Genomic DNA, 25,114 nt, shown 5'->3' with positions numbered 1-25,114 from the left:
CTGCCGACTGTACATTGCTCTGGGTCCAGTTTTTCAAACTTAATTTTGAAGATCAGGCAGGAGTGTAGTTTTCCTTCCAAGGGCAGCCTGGCGTTTGGCAGCAGAAATGCCTGATGTGTTGTTTCTCCTCTGTGCAGGGCATCATGCCAGTAGAAAGGATGCGCATGCGCCCATGGCTGGAGGAACAGATCAACTCAAATACGATCCCAGGGCTAAAGTGGCTTAACAAGGTAAGTGCACAGGGCGTGCATGTGTGGCACGTGTGAGAGTGAGCGGGAAGAAGGGTGCATGGGAGAGCCTAGGCATGTGGATCACCAAAAAAATCCTTCGTTGTATCCCGAAATCTGAAGCGTATTAATTGCCAAACACAACCGACCACCTGGGCTTGAGGTCTTGTACAGGGGTTAAGGATTCACCTTGGAAAGTAGCGGACTCCAGTTATCAAACCAAGACTCATCCCAGCATGGCTGAGAATTGCCAAGAGTGGCCCCTGGCTCACCTGGGAGGCGATCCCCAAAGAAGACCAAACAACAAACCAAAAACCATAAAGGAAGCATCAAGTTCTATGTAGACTGATTATCGCCTCCAGCTGGGGTTTCCACCTGGAATTCAGTTTCGGCTGATCTTTTGGTCTTCTGGATGAATGGTTATAAGAAGCTTCTTGCTGCATTTTCCTTAATCACTTTTGTCCTCTCCCTTGTCCAAACTCCTTCCTTGCCTCTCCTGAATCTCTTGGATTAGCCGACCCAGAACTTAAGGTCTTTTTATTTTTGGAGGGGGTGAGAGGAGGAGTTGGGGTCGCACTCGGGCTGCTTATGGCTTCCTCCTGGCTCTGGACCAGTGTTCAGGGACCTCTCTTGGTAGGCTCTGGGGACCATATGTGGTGTCAGGATCAAACCTAGGCCAGCCACATGCAGGACAAGCGCCTTTCCTGCGTACTGTCTCTTCAGCTCCAGAACTGAGGGTTCTATATTGGGAGTAAAGAATAATGAAAATAAAGATTGTAGTTTAACAAGGTCAAAATTGTGTTACCACCAATTTGATATCAAAGTCTTCAATTTTTTTATACGAACAGAACTTTTGTTTTTGCCCTCATTGAATGTCTTCCCTTCATCTTTCTCACGAAGTCTTGTGTATGGCGACTTAAGAAGCCACCTGCCATTTATAAACCTTATAGATATATACTCTTCATTAATCATGAAACTCAAATTTAATTGACCCTACTTGTTAGAGGTAGATCAGGAAGACGGTGTATTTGAAAATTAAAAACACTTACCAATAAGTCAGTATTACTAGAAAACCATCTAATCCTGCCTTCAGCAAGAGGATGTGTGGGAGAAGTTTCTCTCCCATAGTCAGGAATAATTGCAATTCTCTGAGTATATTTCTTTTTCCTCTTCTGCCTCCCTCCTGTTTTTGAATCTTAAGTATGTAATGTATAATAATGTGATGACTGGAGAAAACCTGGTCAGGCGTTTATCTTTCTATTCTTTGTTTCAGAGCTTAAACCTGATGTGACTCAATTCTAAGAAATATCCAGCGTGTGCCACATAATTATTATTTTTGTTTGTTGTTTGTTGGCTAATTTTACTCCTTGTTTTGGGTTGGAGCGATAGGACAGCGGGTAGGGTGTTTGCCTCGTACGTGGCCGACCTGGCGACCCAGGTTCGATTCCTCTGCCCCTCTCAGGGAGCCCAGCAAGCTACCAAGAGTATCTCGCCTGCACGGCAAAGCCTGGCAAGCTCCCCGTGATATATTTGATATGCCAGACACAGTAAAAAGTGTCACAGTGGAGACGTTACTGGGCCCGCTTGAGCAAATCAATGAACAACGGGAGGATAGTGACGGTGACTCCTTGTTTTATCTTTTCAGACCTCCCATCTTCTTTTTGTTTTTCTTTATCCACTTATTCCTTTACTTATGTTTAATTGAATGATATTGTATTTGAAGGTACACGTGAGTCCTGTCTCAAGCAAGGTGAGATACCAAGTAAATAGAAAAACAGACCCTTTTGCTCATCGTATGTGACCTGTTACAGATGTGTATAGTCTTATGGCAATCACTAGCTTTTTTTAGACTTGTTTCACGTGTGGTCTTCTAGGTCTGTATCCTTTGGGGGCAGTGTAACGGCCTCTTTTAGAGAGATAAGAGGTTGGTTGGTGAGCCAGAGATAGCGCAAATGACGTTCTGGGTGTAGCCAGCCTGTGTTCAGTTCCCATTACCAAGTGGTGTCTGAGCACTGCCAGGTGAACTGTCTGAGCAAAAGTCCAGGAGTAGCTCCTGCACATCATCAGAGATGACCTCAAAAAAAATTGAAGGAGGGTCAGAGTGATGGAACAATGGGTAGGGTGTTTGCCTTGCATGAAGCCGACTCAGGTTCAATTCCCAGCACCCCATATGGACCCCTGGGCAAAGGAGTAATTTCTGAGTGCAGAGCCAGGAATAGCCCCTGAGCATTGCCAGGTGTGACCCAAAAAGCCAAAAAAAAAAAAAAACCAACCCCAAAAAACACCAAAAAACCTGAAGGATATAAAAGAAAAAGAAATTAAGTTGTGTCTTGTCTCTTTTGGGAAGCTGATAGAGTAAGAACGACAAGACAGTTGGCCCTATTTATGGTAATAGTAGCAATAATGATCACTAACGTTTATCAAGCGCTGAGAAGCCCCAAGCAAGCTGCCTGCATTGGCTCCCATAATCCCCATTTTGGGGTACCATTTCCATTTTATGGACAAGGAAACTGAGCACAGATCTAGGTTAAATAGATACACGTGGAAGAGCAAAATAATATTGCTTAGCTTGATTGTGTGACGTGAACAGATGTGCTCTCGAATTCTACAAAGGAAGTCATTTTTGCTGTTTCCCCCAGTTTTGAATCATAAATGCTGACACTGGCTGGTTGGATGCAGCAGTTGCCTCATCGTGTGGTGCCTCTGTGCCCCGTGTCGAGGTGGTGTTCAATATGCCATAGTTAGTGGCCCTCTAGAATCGGTGGTCCTTGGTATGAGATGTGTGTGAACTCATCCCACAATCTATGGACTGGGCTGTGGTTGGACCAAGGGTCTTCGCAGAGACGCAACTAAGTCACAGGTCCCCGGCTGAGGTCACTCTGGATTGTCCAGCTGGGCCAATGCAGCAGGTGTTCTTAGAAGCAGCAGAAGAGAAAGGGGTACCTGGGGGCGGCCATGAGGCTGCAAGTTCAATTCCTGGCACCACCCCACATGCCTTGGGGCCACTTGCTCGCTCTACCATCAAGTGAGTCCTGCCCCCACCCCTTGACCAGTTTGCTGCAGCCAACATATGCAACCTATGTGTCCACATACTTCCACATGAACCGGAAGTGTGTGGACACCGCAACCAAGTATATCACCCCATTGAACACTGCAACCAGCACTCCACGGAATGCATGCGATGTCTCCATTTCCCAGAGAGCACATGTTGCAAGCGTGGGACCTTGTGTGCGTAGCAACAGCCAGAAGGGAAGGGACAGGGAGTAAAGAGAACGAGAGGCCCAAGAGGAGAACGAGGACCCGGGCGGAGAGGAGACTGGCCGGGGAGGTCTGCAGACACGAGGGACTGGATGAGCCTCCTTCCAGGGAAGCTTCTCCTTGGCACCGTGGCTTTCAGAGTCCTCAATTGAGGTTTCTGGTCTCCAGAGCTGCTGGTAGATTCCTGTGCTGCCCCATTCTGTGCCCGCTCTGGTATGGCTGAGCCTGGAGAAGGCATCCTGACACCGCGGGAGGCTTTTTCCCTGGGGCGCGTCCTTTCCTGCTGGCGCCTGGGAAGCGAGTGGGTTCCTCGTGTGTAGCTGAACACGGCGCAGGCCTCCCTGAGAGTCGCCTTTTCCTTCTTCTCCTCCCCCCGAGCAGAGAGAGACGGGGACCTCGCCCCCAGCTCCTCCCTTCAGCACCTGCTCTCGAGGGGGCTGCCAGAGGGAGAGCTCCTGGTGGGGGCCGCAGATGGGAGTCGCTGGCTGGGTCAGGCTGGCAGAGCGGGCGCGTGGCTGAGTTACCAGGCAGTGCTGAGTTACCAAAAGCCCTTGGGTAGGGCGGGACCATATGTATATATATTTTTGGGGGGTCACACCGGGTGATACACAGGGTTGCTCCTGGCTCATGCACTCAGGAATTACTCCTGGCGGTGCTCGGGAGACCGTATGGGATGTGGGGAATCGAACCCGGGTCGGCCGCGTGCAAGGCAAACGCCCTACCCGCTGTGCTATTGCTCCAGCCCCTGGACCATCTTTCTCCCCATACACACATGCCCACAGGAGAGTCGCATTTCCGATTCCTCCTAAACGGACCTGATTGGGTGGAGAGACAGGTGATAGAACAGACCCCTGGCATGAGTCAGACCCTGAGCTCCACCCCTGGCACTGCTTGTCAGCCTCCCCTTCCCACAAGGCCCAGTGTAACGGGTGGCCCCCAAGCTCTGCAGAGGTGGCCCCGATAGTACCTGATGCTCGACCCCCTCACTCAGGCCCCCCCCAGCTGAGCATCCTCCCCCGCCCCTATCACTGCTGGGGAAAAGATCAAGTCAACTGGGCTCGTTGGCATTCCTCTGAGACCCTAATATTATTTCCTTCCTCTTCCCAAGCTTTCTGCCGGACGCCGTCTGGGTTCTAAGTGGTTTGAGGTCATTTCAAAGGCTCTTCTCTCCCTGCAGACTAGTAACTCCTAGAAAATTGGCACCGTCCGCCCGTCCTGCCGTTCCCAGATGCGTTGGCCGTGTTCAGCGCTGGCGTTTCTGTGAATGAGTCTTGGCGGAAAGTCTGTGGGTGGAGGTGCTCGGGGCTGTCCCCGCTGCTCCCATGCTCTCTGCACGTCAGGCCCGTGGCTGACCCTCGGCAGCCTTCTAGTAGTAGATCTTGCTCGGTTCAGAAGCGGGCAAGTAACACCTGCTCACAGGGGTGTTGGTGGCTTTGGTTTTGCTCTGCTGTGACAGAGTTGGCGTCCGCAGGGTCGACCGGCTGCTGTCACACGTCTTGCGCAGAGGGGGAACCCAGCAGCCCCAGACGCATTCTCCGTTGAGAGATACCAAAGCGTTCACGTGTGTTTTCAGTCTGTTTTTCGCCCTCAGTAAGTTTGGAGGAGACTGATGATGGAATGATTCCTCTGGTTTCCTCTGAAGGAGCAGTAAGGATTGTCAGCGGCTCCTGGATGGCGCCGTGCTTTGAGTCCTTTCTCTTGTCCCATGGGCGACTGGAAAATGCGCAGACTGTGGTCGAATAGTCTAATAGCAAGGGAAACAGCACAGTCAGTTCCTATCTCAAGTTTATTAACACTGATCATGTTTTGTTTTATCTGTGTGTGTGAGAAAGAGAGAGACAGATAGAGACACACACACACACACACACACACACACACACACAGACAGAGTGAGAGAGATTTTAAAGCCATTTCTGGCTATGCGTCAAGATAACAGTGCCCTGGTTATGAACAGTTCTTCCCCTGACCCCACCTCTTGACTGGCCTTCTTGCCACATATTGTGGGAGAGATGGGTCAGCTCTGCACTTGCCCAGTGACTTGCTTATGGCCTTGTCTGGAGGCAACCACGCACCCCGACTCATTCCTCCTCCCTCTGATTCCCACTCTCCAGATATTGGAGACCTGCCACCCCCTAATTCCGGCTTATTCCAGACTTGCGTTGGTATAATGATCAGGCTGTCACTGAATCAGGGACAGATTGTAAACAAAATAGCAAAGTCAATTGGAACATCTTACGGAAGGTGACAGGAGGCAGAGAGAGTTAGGAGCTAGTGTCCACTTGTGGCCAAGGTGTTTGGTTCTAAGATAATTGCTCAAGATGGTCTTGAATGGTCTTCTCGAGTCACGCAGTGCTTATCTCCAGTGCCCGCAGAGGGACAGAGTTCTGCTGTGTGTAGACACAGGTGGATGGTGGAGGCAGCCCTTCTCTAAATCGCATGGACCCCCGCTGTGTGTGTGGAGAGGGGTGTTCAGGGCTTCTGGGGTAGTTGCTGATGTCGGAACCTCTCGCTGTTACCTTCCAGGATAGCATGATGGTTTCCAGGATGTTCCGTGTTTTTACATGCTCTTTCCTTTTCTTAAATAAATCACCTTCATCTTGTGGCACGATCTGCTAGTCAGGGAGAGAACTCAAACAAATGGACCACAAAGGAGGCCCCAGGTTTGCACAAGGTCCTTTGCCCTGACCTGCTTCAGCAACTCGGGGGTGGGGGGGTGCGCGGGTATGTGTGATGTGTCGATTGGTTGTTTTCTCCCCAGTCAACATAGACTTGTTAAAAGTCTTGTGGTTTTCTTTCTTTTCTTTTTTTTTTTAACCTTTTTAGTCATTAAAACTGTATACTTAAGTGGCTTTGCTCATGATACTAGGTACCCATCATTCCAGTATTCATATACGCTTCATTCCAGTGTTTTTCATCACTTCCTAAAGGAAAAACTATGCTGGTCCATGAAGTAGCTGCTCCCCAATTCCCGTTCCCCTAATTCCCAGTAGCCTCTAATCTGCTTTCTCTCACTATGGAGTTACCTTTACTCAGTATTTCCTACAAATGCAATCATTCCCTACGCGACCTTTCATTGACCTAGTTTGTTTAGTTGTGTGTTTTTGAGTATCTTCATTCTACATTCCCCGCTTTTTTGTTTTGTTTTTGGACCCCACTTGGCAGTGCTCGGGGCTTACTCCTGGCTCTGTGCTCAGGGATCTCACCTGTGTTGGCTGTTTGCGAGGGAAGTAGATTGCCTGCTGCTCTATCTCCCCTGCTCTAGCTGTTGTCCTGTTTCAGTAAGATGCTGGCCGTCCTTGTCGTGTGAAATAGATCTTACTGTTGTTTTGATTTGTCATTTCCTAATGAGCAGTGACATTGAACGTATTTTCATGTGCTTGTTGGCCGTTTATCTTCTTTGGAGAAAGGTCCCTACAGTCCCACAGCCCAGTTCAGCAGGATCCAACGTGGATGTTTCTGGGCTCAGCCTTTGCCTTTGTGGTTTCACTGTTTTGGCAGTTTGTGTGAGAATAGGTTTGTGTGTGTGTGTGTGTGTGTGTGTGTGTAGGAGTGTAATTGTGCACTCACACTTGCAGATGATTGTCTTGAATCAAATTCTTGTCTTCCAGAATACACTTTGAGATGTCAGCGTAAAACTCCTTTGACCAAGGGAAAGTACAGTTGTAAATGCCTGTGGTTTTTTTGTTTGCTTGTTTTTGTTTTGTTTTGAGGTAATATTGATTTACAAGGCTGTGTGTTTTAGGGAAGTAGTTTCACACCATTTCAAATGTCTGTCATCACAGCACACCTACGCCCGAGTACCACTAGCCCTCCACTGCCATCTTTGTGGTCCCATCATCCTTTCAACTCTCTGCTCCCTTTCCCTTAATCTAACTTCTGTGATGAAGGGAATTCTGTGAATCTTAGGTTAGAAAGAGTCTGCAGTTTGTTTTCATTCGGCTTTGAGTGTTCCTTTGCTGTTTTTCTTAAACCCACACAGGAGAGAGTTCATCAATATTTGTCTTTTCCTTCCTGATTTCTTTCCCTTAGCATTAACTCCTTCATTTTCATCCTGTAGTTTGGAAAATGCAGTATTTCATCTTTTCATATAGTTGAATAGTGTTGTGTGTGCGCACGCGCGTGTGTGTGTCTGCGTGCGCGCATATCTGTGTATGTGTGTACCTTAATGCATTCATGTGCCGTTGGGCACACTGGTTATTTCTGTAACTCAGCTCTTGTTAATAGTGTTGCAAAAACATTAGCTTCTCATAAATAGTTTCAAATTAGTGTTTTTGTATTCTTTGGATAGATACCTAGGAATAGACCTATTTCTAAGCAATCCCCATGTTTTCCATAGAGACTAAATTGTTTTCATTCCCACAAACAGTGAAGGTGGGTTCCTTTCCCCCACATCCCTTGCCGCCAATGTTTACATTCCCACCATCATACCTTTGGATATGTGTTATTCTTGCTGGTGTAAGGATATAGCTCATTGTCACTTGGGTTTTTATTTTTTCATTTTTTATAATTTTATTTATTGAATCACTGTGAGAGCAGTTACAAAGCTTTCGGGTTTAAGTCTTGGTCAAACAATGAAACACCCATACCTACATCAGTGCCCATTCTCCACCACCAAAAACCCCAGTATATCCCCATCCCACACCCTCCCCCTAACTGTGGGGCAGATGATTTCCACATTACTCTCTCTCTACTTTGATTACATTCAATATTTTGACACCTGACCCTCCATTATTATTTGGGATTTTACCCCAACAGTCGGATCTGCCAAAAAGGCAACAGTAGACAATTTGTTTTCTGTTGCTGGTTATGAATAACATATGATGTCACACGGCTGCTGTAGTTGCTGCACGATTTTGAAATTCCGAAATTTTAACAATTTGGAGGAATTTCTGCCAAGACCTGCTGGGTTCTAAGATTTGTTCCTGAGTCTCTGGGATCATGGGGTGGTGTGGTGACAGTAACATACTGTGTGGTCCGGACACATTTCTGCCAAAAGCCACTGGGTTTCGAGATTTGTTTCTGAGTCTCTGGGATCAAGACCGTTAAGCAGCTTGATCAAGAGCCAGAGAGGCCGTTCATGGGTGGCGACTCGGGGTCTCATTGGGACAGGGAGGAAAGGGCCGGTTCCACCCCCATCCCATGAAGCCCCGCGTGTTTTGTCACTGCGGGCCCGAACCTGACTGTCCAGTGGCCTCTGGAGGATGGCGACCACCGGGCCGCCAGGGGGAACAGGCCAAGTCACATAACCTGTTCCCACCTGGGGTGGCCCAGCGCTGGTAACCTACTGCAGGGACCGGACGCAGTTCTGCCAAAAGCCACTGGGTTTCGAGATTTGTTTCTGAGTCTCTGGGATCATGGCCATTAAGCAGTTCAATCAGGAACCAGAGAGTCCATGTCTCCAATCATATGGCTGAGCCGGAGGTGGTTTGTGGGTGTGTCTCCCACATCCCTAACTTTTGGCCATTTACTTTCTTGTTAAACTTTGCCCCAAGTTTTTGGGGCCTGGCCAAAGGCACAGCAGCAATTTTGGGGTATCTGGAAGTCTGAAGGCGCCATCAGGCTGCTGATGCACTTGCCTTAGAGGTACAGATTGACCTGCTGGCAGCACCATACCCTCGTCATTGTCACTTTGATGTACGTCTCCCTGATAATCAGTGTTGATAAACATTTTTTTTTGTATTTTTTATTTTATTGCTAATATTTCCACATTTCATTATCATCACTCCCTGATTGTGACATATTCGCTATGCCAAACAAAGTAACAACAAGTCTCATAATGGAGACGTTACTGGGCCCACTCTAGCAAATCGATGAACAATGGGAGGACTGTGCTGACAGTGCTGATACTCCCTATTTATTTTCGTCTAAAACTTGGTTTCTAATCTTTCATCAAGTAATTGTGGACAGGTTAGTAATAAATGATTTTTTAAAAAAAATTTTAATTGGGTTTTAGTCATACAGCGTTCCAGTGTCCATCCCTTCACCAGCATACATTTCCCACCACCAGTGTCCCCAGTTTCCCTAATGACACCTTCCCCACCTTCCTTCCCCTTGTCCCCCTCCCCCCGCCCTGCCTGCCTTCACCCCAGCTGATGAACATTTTTTAAGGCTCCTATTGGCTGTCTGTGTATCTTCTTTGGCCAGGTTTCTGTTCAGAATTTCTCCCCATTTTTTATCAGGTACTTTTTTTAAAATTGAGCTTTCAAAGCTTTTTTATGTTTTGAATATATCTTATCAGATATGTGCAAGTATTTTCTTCCATTTAGTTAGATGTCTTTTAGTTAATTAATTTTGCCATGCAGAAGATTTTAAGTTTCATGTAATTCCATGTTTTGTTTTTGTTTTTCACTTTTATTTCCTTTGCTCTCAGGGTGGAATGTCCACAGACACTCCTAAAGTCAAATTCATGGAATTTTTTTGTCTGTTTTCTTCTATTAATTTTATACTATCGGGTCTAACACCTAAATTTTTAAATTTGGTTTGTTTTTATCTTTTGGGCCTCCCCAGTGGCCTTCAAGAGGCCCTGGGGCCCGTCCTGTTGATTCTCCTCTCTAAGAGGCATGGCTCAATTTCATGAAGGCCCAAGGGGCCCAAGGATATACCCCATACCCCACACCCCACACCCAAGCCTTAATTCTATTATTAAAGTCTTTCTGATCCTTAAGACCCAAGTCTTTAATCCATTTTGAGTTAACTTTTATGCAGATGTGAGATAGGGATCTAGTGTGTCTCTTTGCATGTGTCTGTCCAGTTTCCTTAGCACTGTTTGTTGAAGGGACTTACTTGATGTGTGTACCTATTTTTTAAAAAAATTTCAATACCACACCGTTTTGACTAATATAGCTCTGTAGTATAGTTAAAAGTCAGGGGACCATGATACCTCCATTCTTCCTTTTTCTCAGATTGCTTTGACTTTCTGGGGAGTTTTCAATACCGTGTCGATTTTGATGGTTCTTTGTATGAAAATAGAAATGGAGTAGATTTTTGTATGTTGATTTTGTAGCCACCACTTGATTGTTTTACTCTTTTTATTTTAGTGGAATCTTTGGATTTCCTGGGTGTATTATCATATCATTACAGATAGTGATAACTTTTTTTCAATTTGGATATTGTTTATTTGCTCTGGGACTTCCAACATAAATGTTAAATAACAATAGGTAGAGTGACTTTTCTTGCTTTGTGCCTGATCTGAGAGATGAATCTTTAACTTTTCACCATGGAGTAGGTTCTTAGTGGTAGGTTTTTCATATATGCCCTTTACTCTGTTGAAGTCAGATTCCTGTACTCCCATTTTTTACAATTTTCATCATAGGCGAATGTGCAGTTTTGTTTAAAACTTTCTCTACCAAAAAAAAAAAAAGAACCAAACTTTCTTTGCGTCTTTGATACATTTTTGAAGTCTAATGTTGACATGGTGTTTCATCTTAATTGATTTGTGTATGTTGAATCATCCTTGCACCCCTGAGACAAACCTAATTATAATGTGTAATTCTCATAATGTATTAATCAACTTTGTTTGGTAAGATTTTGAGAGTTTTTTTGTTTTGTTTTTGCCACACCTGGCTATGCACAGAATCTGCACTCAGGGATCACTTCTGGCAGCCACAGGGGACAATGTGGGTTGGTCATGTGCAAGGCAAATGCTCTACCCTGTCTGTCACTCTAGTCTCAGGATCTTTGTATCTTAGGTTCCTCGTGGATTTGGTCTATAGGTGTGTGTGTGTGTGTGTGTGTGTGTGTGTGTGTGTGTGGTGTGTCTTTTTCTGCTTTTAATATCAAGGTAATGTTACCCTGATAAGTAAATTTGAAAGAATTTCTTTATTCTACTTTTTTTGAAAGAGAAAGACAGATTGATAATAAGCCATCTTTTAAGGATTGGTAGAACTCACTGATGAGGGACCAGAGAGGTAGTACAGGAGATAAGGCGCTTTCCATGTACCTGGCCGACACCAGTTTGATTCTGGCATCCCAGATGGTCCTGAGTGCAGAGTCAGGAGTAACCCCTGAGCATCGGCTAGGTATGGCTCAAGAAACAACGAAACAACAACAGAAGAAATAACTAGTGAAATGATATATTCCTGGGACTTTTTTGTTGTTTTTGGTAACTTGATTGACAGCCGGTTGTTAGTTTGTTTGTTTTTTCACCCAGACTTACTTATTGAATAACTCTGGAATCAAAGTTTGATAGGCAGGCATGGTTAGAAATATTGCTGACATGCATTTCTCTCTATATTTTTTTTAAAAGTTTGGTTCGTTTGATCACCCAGCTGTGATCAGGGCTTACTCCTGGCTCTGCACTCAGGAATTATCCCTGGCGGTGCTCAGGGGACCATCTGGAATGCTGGGAATTGAACCCAGGTTGGCCGCGTGCAAGGCAAACGCCCTACCTGCTGTGCTATTGTTCCAGGCCCCTCGCAGTCCTCTCTTTTAATTTTTTTCTCATTTTTCAGAATTAAAGAAAAGTTATTGATAGATGTGTTTTAGGCATGTCATGTTTCAACATCAATCCCACCACCAACAGCATATTTTTAACATAATTTTTGTTTATTTTATTAATTTTTATTAGTGAGACACCATGAGGTACAGTTGTAGACTTACAAATTTTTGTGCTTGGGTTTCAGGTTTCAATTATACAATGATCAAGTACCCATCCCTCCACCAGTGCCCATTCTCCACCACCACTAATCCCGGTATTGATCCCACCCCCCATCCCCCCCATCCCATCCTGCCTCTGTGGCAGGGCATTCCCTTTTGTTCTCTCTCTCTCTCCTTTTGGGTGTTGTGGTTTGCAAAAGAGGCATTGAGTGGCAATCATGTTTGGTCTATAGTCTACTTTCAGCATGCTTCTCCCATCCTGGGAGGATCCTCCCAGCACCCTTTATTTGGTGCTCCCTTCTCTGAACTGCCTTTTCCCCTAGCTTGTGTGGCTGGCCTCCAAGCCATGGAGCAAAATTCCTGGTACTAATCTCGGCCACTCTTGGGTGTTAGTCTCCTATTTTGTTATTTTATGTTCCCCAGATGAATGCAGTCTTTCTATGTCTATCCCTCTCTTTCTGAGTCATTTTGCTTAACGTGATACTTTCCATGTAGTACCACTTGTATGTAAATTTCATGACTTCATCTTTTCTAACAGCTACATAGTGCTCCATTGTGTAGATGTACCAGAGTTTCTTTAACCAGTCATCTGTTCTTGGGCACTCAGGTTTTTCCCAGATCTGGCTATTGTAAAGAGTGCTGCGATGAACAAACAAGTGCAGATGTCACTGTATAGATGACTATACTTTTTTGCTTCTCTGGGATATATTCCCAGGAGTGGTATTTAATGGCATATTTTTTAAGGTCGTCTTTAAGCATGAAGTTTTGGATTCTGGTATACTCTCCCCTACACATTCCTTCAAAGACACCAATACTTTTCTCTTTGTATTAATTTTCACATGGACATCGAAATCTGCATTCAGGGAATTTGCCTCATAATTTATCTGCACTGAAAAACAAAATGTCACCCACCCTTTCCTGATCATTGGCCTTTTGCAGCTGACTGTCCAGAAACTGTCCCTTTCTCTCCGTGACTGATAGAGAATGAGCAGGGCTGAGTTTCTGAAGTGGCCCTGGCTTTCAGTTCTCCTTTACTAATTGAGTTTCGAGTACAGTCGAATTTTCCCTTCTGACAGTTTTGCCTTAACTCTCAAGTGTGCTGAAGTATTTTTAGTTCAGGCTTCTGTCATTGGTTCTGGAGCAACATACCGGGCCTCTTTGGGGTCAGTTGGGACCCCTTCTATTTTCGATCGTGTGACACTAGATAGACTTCGTGGAAAATCCATTCTGACATGGTCTTTCCTACCTCAGTGTACCACGCAGGGATACATGGGAATTGCCAGAACAGGGCTCTGATCTCCAGAATTCTCACAACAGAACGTCCACGCTAAACCCTGGGTAACAATATGTGGTCATTCAGTTCCGAAATAAGGGATTACAGGATTTAGATTGTTTGGGGTATTTTGTTTGTTTATTTTTGCTTTTTGCGTCTCTCCTAGGGTGCTCAGGGCTTACTCCTGGCTTAGCACCCAGTGATTACTCTGGGCAGGGTTCAGGGGAGCGTCGGGGGTGCTGGGTATTAAATTCAGGTCAGCTGCATGCAGGACCTAGGATTTTTGTTTAGATGCCTACTGGGCCTTTGGATCAATCATTCCACTCTGTTCCTCTTTCCAAACCACTGCAAAATGGAAATCACTTAGAGGCAAAGCCCGAAGTTGCTGCAGAAACCAGAGTGAGCCCTGAGACCCTGTGAGTTTGGGTCACTAGGTTAGAATGATGTGGTCCCTCCGGAGCCTCCAGGACTGTCCCCAGAGCTGCCCAGGCCAGTTGCAGTTTGGCCCAGCGTGTGTTCTAGTTTTTATGAAAGGATCAGAAAGGATGGAATGAGCTATAAGAGTCAAGACGTTGAGGCCTGTGTTTTCCAGTTAATGTTTCTGATTGTGTGTTTGCCAGGGTAGATTTTCAGCAGATTTTCAGATGCGTCTCAGGATGCCCACATGGGGTAATTAGAGAAAGGATATTCCCTCTGCAGGACAGAGGGTTAGAACGTCACACAAAAGCTCCGATTGGCCATGCAACAGATGGAGTGGTGGGGTCGCAGGAACAGTGTCCTTAGTTACCCTTTTCTTCTCTGCAGTAGCACCCGTGCTCGTGTTTGGAACTTGGAACGTTGCCTGCTTTTTCTTTGACCCAAGGCAGATGGAGTTCCTCTTTACGAAAGGGTGGAAACCAAGAAGAGGAAGCGCGAGCTGGTTCAGTCAGTGGGCAGTGCCTGGATTTATAAAGCCATGGGCGCCTGGGGAAACAGAACAACACACTGGCATAGCCCAGAGGACACTTTTAGTGGCCAGACTCCACAGTCCCACTTGGTTTTGTGGTCCAGTTCCTGGACCGATGCCCACAGAGATTCTGCAGGGGCGTAGGGTGCTTGCTTCCAAAACAGCGGACCTCAGTTTAGTTCCTTACGCTGCCTCTGGTCCCTGTCCCATTCTGTAGTGACCTTCAAACAAATAGCTGCGATTAAGCCCTGAGCTCTTCTGGGTGTCGCTCACACCCATCTACCCCCATTACAAGACACTGGGCCCATTATCTTTACTGTGTATCTTCATATAACCTATATATTAATTCACTATGTTTTCCTGGGGACATTCAGCAAAACCAGTGATAGGAAGTGGAGGTTCCTGCCGTCGTCTGGGATCTAACTTGGGACTGTACCTTGGAGGGCTGAAGCTTGTAGCTTTCTCTCTCATTTCTTTTTCCTTTTTTCTTTTTCTCAGGAGAAGAAGATTTTTCAAATCCCCTGGATGCACGCGGCTCGACACGGGTGGGATGTGGAAAAAGATGCCCCACTCTTTAGAAACTGGGCGATCCACACAGGTATGGCACCCCCGCCAGCATCCCGGGGGCACCCCTGGTCCCAGCAGCAGTAGGAAGGAGTTCAAAGAGTGCTTTGTCAGGCTGGGAAGGGCTCAGGCTTAGCAGGGACAAGGCCCAGAGTCTGATTCCCAGCATCTCCTCATCGCCCACACTGAGCGTTGAAGAGTCTGGTCTGCATAATCAGGCTGTCCCCTCACACTCATAAAAGCAAGGTGGGGGTCAGGGGTTCTTTGTACTACTGGCCAGCAAACCTGTTTCCAGAAGTTTTCACTCTGTGTATCCTACATAACACTCCCCTGCCCCCCCACTCTTTATTTGTTTATTTATTTATTTTTTTAAAATTAAATTCACCTCTGGCTTTCTTGTTAGGAAAGCATCAGCCCGGAGTAGATAAACCTGATCCCAAAACATGGAAGGCGAATTTTCGATGTGCCATGAACTCCTTGCCGGATATCGAAGAGGTCAAGGATAAAAGTATAAAGAAAGGAAACAATGCCTTCAGAGTCTACCGGATGTTGCCCTTATCCGAACGGCCGTCTAAGAAAGGTAGAGAAAGCTGTTCGCTGACTGGCAATGACCTCCCTGTACATTGTGGTGCCTCTGGGTTTTCTTGGTTTCCTACCGCCCCCCCCCCCCCCCCCCCCCCCGCAATGTAGTGACTCCAGCAACTTTGTTCACCCTGTGGATGATAATCTGCCTGTACCTGACTGGGGGGAATGATTCTCAGAGCTCCCGAAGACTGTCAAAGAAATGTTTGAGATTGTGACCAAGTTCAGACAAAAGCAGCAGGCTCGCTGGGTGTTTGGGAACAATTTAACTGAGGGGATTGGTTTCTCTGTAGGGTCTTCATTCATTAACCCCGCACTCTTTTTCGTGTTGCCACAGGAAAGAAATCAAAGACAGAAAAAGAAGACAGAGTTAAGCACATCAAGGTAATCTTTGGTTGTTTCAAGAGAAGACAAAAGTTGTGAACGTGTTAGTGGTTCATCTTCTGTTTCACAAAAACAAGTAACGTGATCTTGGTGAAGGATTTCAGCTCTCTGCCGCTATTGTGTTTTATGTGCTTTAAACGTTTCCTCCTTGGCATGTGCCCGCTTGCCACCACCAGTACACATACTCCCTGCTCAGCCCAGTTTCCCCGAGCAGTTTATGAATGAAGTCACAAATTCACACTGAGCTTGTCAGGTCTCCCATCTGGTCCCCTCCACTCCTGCCAGCTGGTCACTTGGGTCTAGCCAAGCTTCAGCAACCAGTTACCGTCTAGTACTACGCGTTGTATTTTCAGGCTAGCGAGTAGACTTTCACGTCTAGTGAATCTCATTAACTAACGTATTTTATTGTAGTCATGACAGGCCTGCATTGACAGGTCTGTGTAATTGCTGGGGCAGTGCTGGTCAGCTCTGGTACCAAGTGAAGTTGACTTGTGTTCTGTTCCTCTGTTGAATCAACTTTCATGACTCCAAAGGGATGTGTGTGTGTGTGTGTGTGTGTGTGTGTGTGTGTGCGCACACACTTTTTAGTAGGCTTTGTATTCTAAACTATTGGGTAATCCTTGTTTTATAGCAGGAGAGAGAGATAATTGTCAGTTTTTCTGTGCCAATTTGAGGATGAGCTTCCGTTGCTAAGCGAAGAGTGGCCATTAGGAGCCAGAGCGATAGCTCAGTTGACGAGTGTGTGCTTTGGGGAGGCCCAGATTTGATTCCAGGCACCTCATAGACCTCTGAGCACTTTAGGAGTGACCCCCAGGCTCAGAGCTAGGAGTAGAGCCTGAGCACCACCAGGGGTGGACCCCAAATAAATAAATAAAATTAAGAGAGTAGGCACTCACAGTTGTAGACCCAGAAGCCATCAGGGAGATGATTATCTTTGTTTAGCTTTCTTTATTTTGGGCCCATCAGTGCTGAGGGCTTACTCCTAGATCTGGGCTTAGGAATTGCTTCCGGTGGGGTTTGGGAAACCATAGTGGATGCTGGGGATCGAACCTAGGTCAACTGTATATAAGGCAAGCGCCTTACATGCTGCACTGTCTCTCTGGTCCCAAGATAAGATTTTCTTAAGGTTCACTGAGCTCCATTTGCAGATTAAGAAACTAAGGCTTAAAATATTGGCGTGACAAGGAGGACCCAAGGGTGTATTAACACATAGCCAGGGTTGCAGATTTATTGAGAACAGAACTTGCAATGAGACGCCAACTCTAATCTAGAATAACTGTTGAAGAAAAAAAGCCAGATAACACGGTGCTTAGCAAGCCAGTTAGTCAAAACATTCGGGGGAAAAAAATACCACCCAAACTTACTTCAAGCATAAAGTTAGATTTGTGAAGGTAGTTAGACTTTAAAGGTAATCATAGTTCAGCTGCTAGTTTCAGACATCGCCACCTCTACAGTGGAAAATACATATTTTAGGCAGAGTATTTTAGTAGTGATACCTTCAGTTCCACTTTCAGTATTTTCAGTTTGTGGTTTATTTTAAGAAGTGCAATTAAAGCCTAAATTTACTTTAACTTTTTATTGTGGAAAATTTTTTCTATACAAAAGGGGACCAGGGAGTAAAACTTGCTCTGTAGATTATCACCTATTGTTTCAACATTCACATCAGTTTTTTTTTTTATTAATATAAAATTTACCTACTCCTGGTGGAGAATGGGCCCTGGTGGAGGGATGGATACTCGATCATTGTATAACTGAAACCCTAGCACCAAAGTTTGTAAGTCTACAACTGTACCTCATGGTGTTTCACTAATAAAAATTAAAAAAAATCATTATCCACTCCCCTCTCCACTCCCCAGAGTGAATCTTCAAACTTGGAGATTCAGTCGTTTTTAACTTACAATTTCACAGGGTTCAACTCAGTTTTTTGACACAAGTGCCAATAAAAATTTCAGTATGCATCTTAAAATAGTAACACTCTTTAAAAATAGCACCGTAGTAGTATCATCAATTCTCCTTCAGTGTTCAGATTTCCAGAGTCTCATAAATATTATAATTTTGTGTAGTCTTTATTTGAATCTAGATATAAATGGGGTCCAATGTTGTGATTAGGGGAAATGGGTCTTAAGTTTTAAAAAAATATGTTTCCCCTACATCACTTAGTATTACTATTTTTAACTTTTCCTTGCGGATAATGTTCATCATAACTTGCACTGTTTCACACAGTTGGATTTTTTTTTAGAACCTGAATTTTGGTTAATGTTACTAAGTCAGATAAGTATAACTTTCCCAAAAGATGAAATGTAGAAGAAGATTGTGCTGTAGTTTTAGTCTAACTATATCAGATCTACTGCGACTAGAGTTTTAATACCTCTAGCTCATGCCTCGTACAAAACAAATAGCAGATATTTGATCCTTATGTGGATCCATGCAATTCAGTTGACTGAATATAAAGTACACAGATCTATGTGGGGTGGAGTGGAGAGGTTGCAGTCAATGTAGATTTTCTTCCATTTGCTAAATTAGTAAGGAAGTAGCACGGGGTAGCTCATGTTCACTCTTCAAAGATTGGACTCAAACACACGGGCCATACTCCACTGGATATCTGATGCTAATGGTCATGAAGTGCACCAATATTGTATTTATCTGAAACAAGGAAATCCGTGACACCTACCTGATAAGAAAAATGTGAAGAAATGCGCATCTTTGAATTGATGGCCTTTGGCCTTCTAAGAAAAGGGCATCTTGGTCATGCCAACAGTGGCAGTGTCCTCCTCTTGGCCCCTCCAATGTGCAAGTGGTAGAAGGTCCAGGTCTGGCTGGGGCTTGGCCTTCCCCGCTGCCTCTGGAGTCAGGTTTGATCCCAGGAACACGAACACTGAGATACACAGAGAGGAAGTTCTGATTCGTGCCCAAACCTTGTTTCTTGGGGGACATTGTTCCTTCAGTGGAGAGCAGATGATTTGTTCGAAATAAGAAAAGCCTCACTTTGGAATTTCAAATCCCGTTAATGTAGCAGCAAAACATGGATAAGGCCAGTGGACTTCCCAAGTTTTGTGGCTCGGGGCTAGCATCTTTGCACCTTAATGTTTTGCAGAAGGTTTCCCAAGTTAACTGTCCAGGTTCTGTGGCCCTGGATGGTCAGAGGGCCTTATCTGTACTGAGCTTTGAAACACCTTCTATGTCACAATGCCTGCATGCTCTGATTTAATATTTCATGTGCAGATATGCAACAGAAAAACCTAGGTCTGTATCTTCCTCTGAGGGGGTGAAAAAAATGTGTCTCGTGTGTAATGATTAGGTAGCAAAATTTACTGTTGAAACAGGCTCTTCTCAGTCTTGGGCCAATTTAAATTGAACTGGAGTTCCAGTTAGCAGAAGGTGTTTAGAATGTGCAGGCTGAGTGTCCATTTTCTCCTCCTGGGTCACTCCACTCTGTTTAGCTTTATATGCTGAATATGTTCCCTCAGCAAAGAGTTTCCCTGATTCTGAGAGACCAGAGGTGTAGAACAGGTTGCCTTAATGTTCTCTGACAGTTCCTTGGAGGAAGTACCCTCTGTATTCACCGGGCTGTGTTTTAGTTGAAGTGAGCTCCCACTGTGTGGAAATAACTCTGAAGAAATCGGAATACAAGATACAGCTGTGAGCAGCACTGGCACAGATCAGCGTAGACATGGGTTTCCCAGAATGCATCGGGGTAGAATCAACAAGGTTTGAAATGGGTAAAAGAGAGGAACAGGAACTGGCATTTTTGAGCTCCTCCCAAGTTCCAACTCTGTAATTTTTATCCCATTTAGTTCTCTCAGTGATAGGCAGGCTCTCTTCCTTCCACAGAGAGGGAAGGGTGCCACAAAGGTCATTTTCCCCACATTGCGTTTCTCTGTGGATCTGGGATTTGGATCCAGGTGAGGTCAAGTCCAGAAGCTGCATCCTTTCGCCCTTCCCAGTACCTCCAAGCCTCTCAGAGCCAGACCTTGGTGGTCATGGCCAGCACCAGGAGCATCACAAACAAAGGCTTGCCGATTGGCTCTTGGGTCTTCACACAGTGAGTCAGGGAAATGGCTCGACCATAAGAATAGGAAAAAGGTGTGAAGACAAAAACAGGTGGGTTGGGTGGCTTAGACGAGAGAGCTCTCTGCCCCCGTGGATTATTCGCTGATGCAATGTGCCTGCTTTGAAAGCGTGAGGTACTTTCAGATCAAAGCACTGTGTTGTGATAGAAAAGACAATCCAGGAGCGCCTCAGAACTCGCTCGGTACAGAGCAGACCTAGGTTTTTCCCGTATTTATTCTGAATGAAGACCTCTGCTGGGAGTGAGGGAAAAAGTGTTGGTTCCACAGAAGGTTCTGGTGGTGAATCTGAGGACTCTTGGGGGTCTTACGTATTTTGGGGATTCCCCAAGTTGCTTTACAATATCGTTGAGGTAAGAAGTAACTATTTCCTGGACTTGGGAGATCCCTCGAGTGATGGAGAGTCCCCAGTCTCTGAGGACTATTGGGTGTAAATCTGGTGGCCTCCGTGCATCATTGCCCCAGTACCACGGCCCTCACTTGATCTCTGGAGCAATCCCAGACCTCCCGAGCACTGCTGGCCCCTAGAAAAAACAGTCTACAGACTAGAGTGATGGTACAGTGGATAGGGTGCTTGTCTTGCATGCGACCAATCCTAGATTTGATTCCTAGCACCATATATGGTTCCCTGAGCCCCACCAGGATTGATCCCTGAGTACAGATCCAGTAGTACGCCCTGAGCACAGCCAGGTATGCACCCTGCCAAAAAAAGAAAAAAAAGAAAACAAAACAGTATGCTGTCCGCTGCCATTTCAAGAAGGCTCATCTTTCTGGGCTGCTACTGGAGCTCTCCCTTCATTTGCTGGAAAAGTTTTTCACCGTCTCATTTTTTCAACTTAGATCAGTTGAAGATACGTTCTGTGGCCCACTTGGAAGCCATGAAAAAATCAAGGATCAGAGAGAAAGGTGTTGGCCTTGCAGGTGGCTGACCATGGTTTCATCCCTGGCACCATGTAGGGCCCCTGATACTGTTGGGATTGAGTGCTGAGTACAAAGCCAGGCCTGAGCCCTGAGCATCAGCTCATGTGGCCTAAAGATGATACCCCTGGCCACCCTCCAAGAAGAAAAAGGAAAACATCAAATCAGAGTGGTCCTGGATGGTGCAGGCGTGAGGGTCGGGACACAGCACAGCCTGGAAAGACTTAGCTGGGCTAAGTCTCTCCGGAAAATTGTATGAACTGTGGGGCTCCTTTGGGAGGGGAGTGGAACTGGGGCCCTGATGGAACTGATACTTGGGAGGAGGGTTCCTCTCCATGATTGGAAGGGACAGAGGAAGGAGAGTCCGTGAGAGATTGCTGAGGTGGAGTGGAGAGGAGGGATCATTTCCCTGGAGACAGGAGTGGACTAGGAGGCAGCCTGGCGTGCATCAGCCCCGACAGGGGAGAGCTAGGAGTGACGTGTGTGGTGCAGGGAGCAGGCAGGGTGTGAAGTGAGGGAGCATGTGCCCTTGGGAGCAGTTGCTGGGGGCTGAGTTGGGTCGAACAGGCTCAGAACTTACATCACTGCTGGAGGAGCTGATGGCCCAAGCAACTGGGGGACCGGGGCCGTCACTCAGAGGCCTGCCAAATGTGATAGGCGTGTGATCTGCGAAGTTTCCAATTTGATCCTCAGCACGACCTGGCCTCAACACCCTAGGGGCCCCCCAAATATCCAACCATTAGGCCCACACATTTGAGCAGTGGTTCATGTGACCTTGGGCACTGCCTGGTGGGGGGCATGGGGGGTAGGGAGGAGAGGGCCCCCTCACACCAAAAATGTGGTGGGAGCCTTCACCAAGGGACGTGTCTGAGTTGCAGGCAGAGATCACCTCAGGGGACGGTTGGGAAATAAACCAGAGAGAAGTCGGCAGGGAAGTCTCGGTGAGAGCAGGAGGCAGGGGATGGAGTTTGCCTAGTTCTGGGAAGAAAAAAAAGGTGGGTGTTTGCCGTGGGGGGTGGGGGGGGCGGCGGGAGGCGAGACTGCAGCCTGCCCGTTGCCTGTTCACTGTGGCCTCAGGTCTCAGGGTCGGGCTTACACCTGCCGGAGTCTAATTCTTCCAGCTGTTTTTATGTCAGTCTGAGCAGTTGGTTGCAAGCGAGACCTAGAGGTGGCTTAAATTTTGCTTCAGGGACCAGCTTTGTGCGGATGGACCAGGGCGTTTTGAGAGGACCTGGTTGGCATGGGGCATGGCCATTTTTAGTTGGCCCCCCGGGCGGGGCCCTGTATACATGGACTGTGTGAGGCATGGGGATGAGTCAGAATGGATTTGCCACGAAGGGAAGAATGGGCCTTGGTGGCACAGACCCTCTGCTGTCCTCTGACTCACCTCCAAACCAGAAAGTGCTGTTTGAGAACCAACAACGTGTTAGTGTTCTCACAAGGGCGCCTTTACCCCTGAACCCTCTCGTGGTAGTTTCCTTTTACCTAAAAGCCCCTTAAATTATAGACCAAACCTGACTCCACAACGAGCAAAAAGGTTTCCTGGACATAAATATCTGGCCAAGCTAATCCACCATGAACTATTCTGAACAATCTTATTTTTTTTGCGTGGGGGGGGGATGTGGTTTGAGGGGGGCATCACACTCAGCGATGCTCAGGGGTTACTCCTGACTCTGTACTCAGGAATTACTCCTGGCAGTGCACAGGGGACCACATGGGTTGCCGGGGACCAAACCTGCATCAGCCACCCGCAAGACCAACATCCTCCCTGCTGTACTGTCGCTCTCGCTCCACCTCCTCCCCCTTTTTTTATGCTTAGGGTTAGAAATGAAGATACTTGACTTCATTGGGTCTAGATGTAGCACTGTAACACTGTCCTCCTGTTCACCGATTTGCTCAAGCAGGTACCAGTAACGTCTCACGACAAATTGTGAGACTTGTTGTTACTGTTTTTGACATATTGAATATGTCACGGGGAACTTAGCAGGCTTTGCCGTGAGGGTGAGGTACTCTCGGTAGCTTGCCGGACTCTCCGAGAGAAGCGGAGGAATCAAACCCGGGTGGGTCATGTTGGCCATGTGCAAGGCAAACGCCCTACCGCTGTGCTATCGCTCCAGCCCGGGGTCTAGATGTATGGAAAGAAAGGAAACTGAGAGAGGAGGCTAGTCCAGGATTGTTCGGGGCAGCTTATAGGGCAGCACAGGTGGGCAGGGGCTGGGAGTCCTCTTGGGACAGGGTAGAGGTTCCCCCAGAAAACCAAGAGAAAGCGTCTCAAAGTCTCCCCGAGACCCTTGGGCTCAACGCGTAATACACAGAACGCTCTGCTGCCCCTTTTCTTACACCTGTTGTGTAGGTTTGCATAATCCTATTTTAATCATTTTCAAGAGTTCCAGCTGGGATTTTGGAGATCCCCAGCATCCGGGCTGGAGACCTTCGGGAAGGGGCCGGCTCTCTCGCCAGGCCGCTAGGTCTGTGCCCTTAACTTTGAAGTGGACAGGCTCCTTCCGAGGTGGGCACAGGAAGGGCTCCAGTAATGCTCAAAATAATTACAGTCATGGTCAGTCGAGTCGGGCTCAGTTTCCAGGGGTAGAAGCTCTGCTCCCTCGTGGAAGTGATGCAGAATAAGAGCCAGGCAGGAAGCATGGAGGAAAACGGTGTTGCAGTTCGAGTGCTGTCGGGCCCCGCGGGCGTGAGTGCAGCATACACGTGCTCAGTGGTAGATGAAGCCCCGAGTCCAGCCGTGAGGCAGAGCACCTTTCAGAATGAGTCAGTCTTCTCTAGTGTAAAGTGATGAAAGCAGCATCTCTCTCCCTCTCTCTCTCTCTCTTGCTTTTTGGGTCACACTCGGCAATCAATGCTCAGGGGTCACTCCTGGCTCTGCACTCAGGAATTACTCCTGGCCGTGCTCGGGGGACCATATGGGATGCTGCTGAGAATCGAAACCAGGTCGGCCACTTGCAAGGCAAACGCCCTACCTGCTGTGCTATCGCTCCAGCCTGAAAGCAGCATCTCTTGCACTGATTAAACCGCAACTCACTGAAACACTTCAAGGGTCTTCCATTGGTCCAGGAGAGAGAAGGATTTTAAGCATTTGCAAGTCTGCCTTGTTGCTTCGGTAAGAAAGCTAGAAGCAGGATGGATACAGGGTAGTCATGAAAATAAACCCATGAAAACAAGGCGGTCGCTTTTCCCCTAGTGTTCCTTAAAATTCAGGCTACTTATTCCCTTGTGAGAAAAGGAAAGTAGACTTGTATTATGGGGCATGACTGGAGAGAGAGGGGGATGCAATACAGGATCATGGGAAGCCAGAAAAGTGCCATCAGAAAGGTGGAGACTTGGCTGGAGCAATAGCACAGCGGGGAGGGCGTTTGCCTTGCACACAGCCAACCCGGGTTCGATTCCCAGCATCCCATATAGTCTCCTGAGCACCGCCAGGAATAATTCCTGAGCGCAGAGCCAGGAGGAACCCCTGTGCATTGCCGGGTGTGACCCAAAAAGCAAAAAAAAAAAAAATGTGGAGACTTGGAGCACTGCCAGGGAGTTCCAAGTATTGGGAAGGGCGAGAGCAGACCCTCAAGTTAGATGGAAGAGAATGGGTGAGAGGGAAAGGGATTTGAGCAAAGGCCTTTGGACTTGGAATAACAACTTTATTGGTGACCTAAGATAATAGTGAGTCTATTTTGTAATAAGCACCAGGTGCACGTTTATCTCATTTAACACCATCCCAGCGACGTGGCCCAGACTATCATCCTTCAGTTTACAGCTCTCCACAGGGCCGGAAACGTGGCTTATAAAGCCATTTCGTTTAGTGAGATCCTGACATGCAGGTACAGGAAACACACTTTGACCCCAAAAGTCAGGCCTGTCTTTTCCCCCCTCGACTTCTTCCCTTGGGTGCCAAGACCTGAATTTCTGTAGCAGAGTGGAAATCAGAATGCAGTGTCTAACGCGGCTTGGGATGAAGGTGACAGAGGGCCGGTTTGGAAACTTGGCTTTAGAGGAGAAGTGATGGTGTTGCAAGTCATAGACCAGTCAGCCCCCCAGCTCCCCTCCCCACTCCCCCGAGGACAGACTTCTTACTTGGAACTTGTAAAAGAGAGGAAAATGCAAGAGGCTTCAGGAGAGAAAGATGCTAAAACCGTTCAGTGGGGGGATTCGGGGGCTCTTCCTTTATGTCTGCCTTTCCAGATCTCTGGTCAACCTCGTGGTGTGATTTCTGTGTGTTTGTTGCGTTTCTTTACAAGGAGCTCTCCCAGAAGCCTTCAAAGGCTGGGGTGTCCTGGTGGGAGTTTGCCAGCTC

The 25,114-nt window shown here is 46.8% G+C and overlaps 1 protein-coding gene across 2 annotated transcripts in view; it reads left to right on the top strand.

The window, feature by feature from the left end:
* Nucleotides 1-25,114, top strand: part of IRF2 (interferon regulatory factor 2) — a 90,181-nt gene that overhangs the window by 40,734 nt on the left and 24,333 nt on the right. For both annotated transcript variants that reach the window (XM_056114271.1, XM_056114272.1), the window contains exons 2-5: nucleotides 138-230; nucleotides 14,798-14,897; nucleotides 15,267-15,443; nucleotides 15,783-15,829. In XM_056114271.1, the coding sequence (XP_055970246.1) occupies nucleotides 144-230; nucleotides 14,798-14,897; nucleotides 15,267-15,443; nucleotides 15,783-15,829 (411 nt within the window). In that variant the 5' untranslated portion in view covers nucleotides 138-143. The remainder of the gene's footprint in view (nucleotides 1-137; nucleotides 231-14,797; nucleotides 14,898-15,266; nucleotides 15,444-15,782; nucleotides 15,830-25,114) is intronic.

This window comes from Sorex fumeus, unplaced genomic scaffold, assembly GCF_029834395.1.
Source record: "Sorex fumeus unplaced genomic scaffold, SorFum_2.1 ptg000024l, whole genome shotgun sequence".
Classification (NCBI taxonomy): Eukaryota; Metazoa; Chordata; class Mammalia; order Eulipotyphla; family Soricidae; genus Sorex; species Sorex fumeus.
The sequence above is the reverse complement of the archived record's forward strand: the minus strand, read 5'-3'. Positions and strand labels throughout refer to the sequence as shown.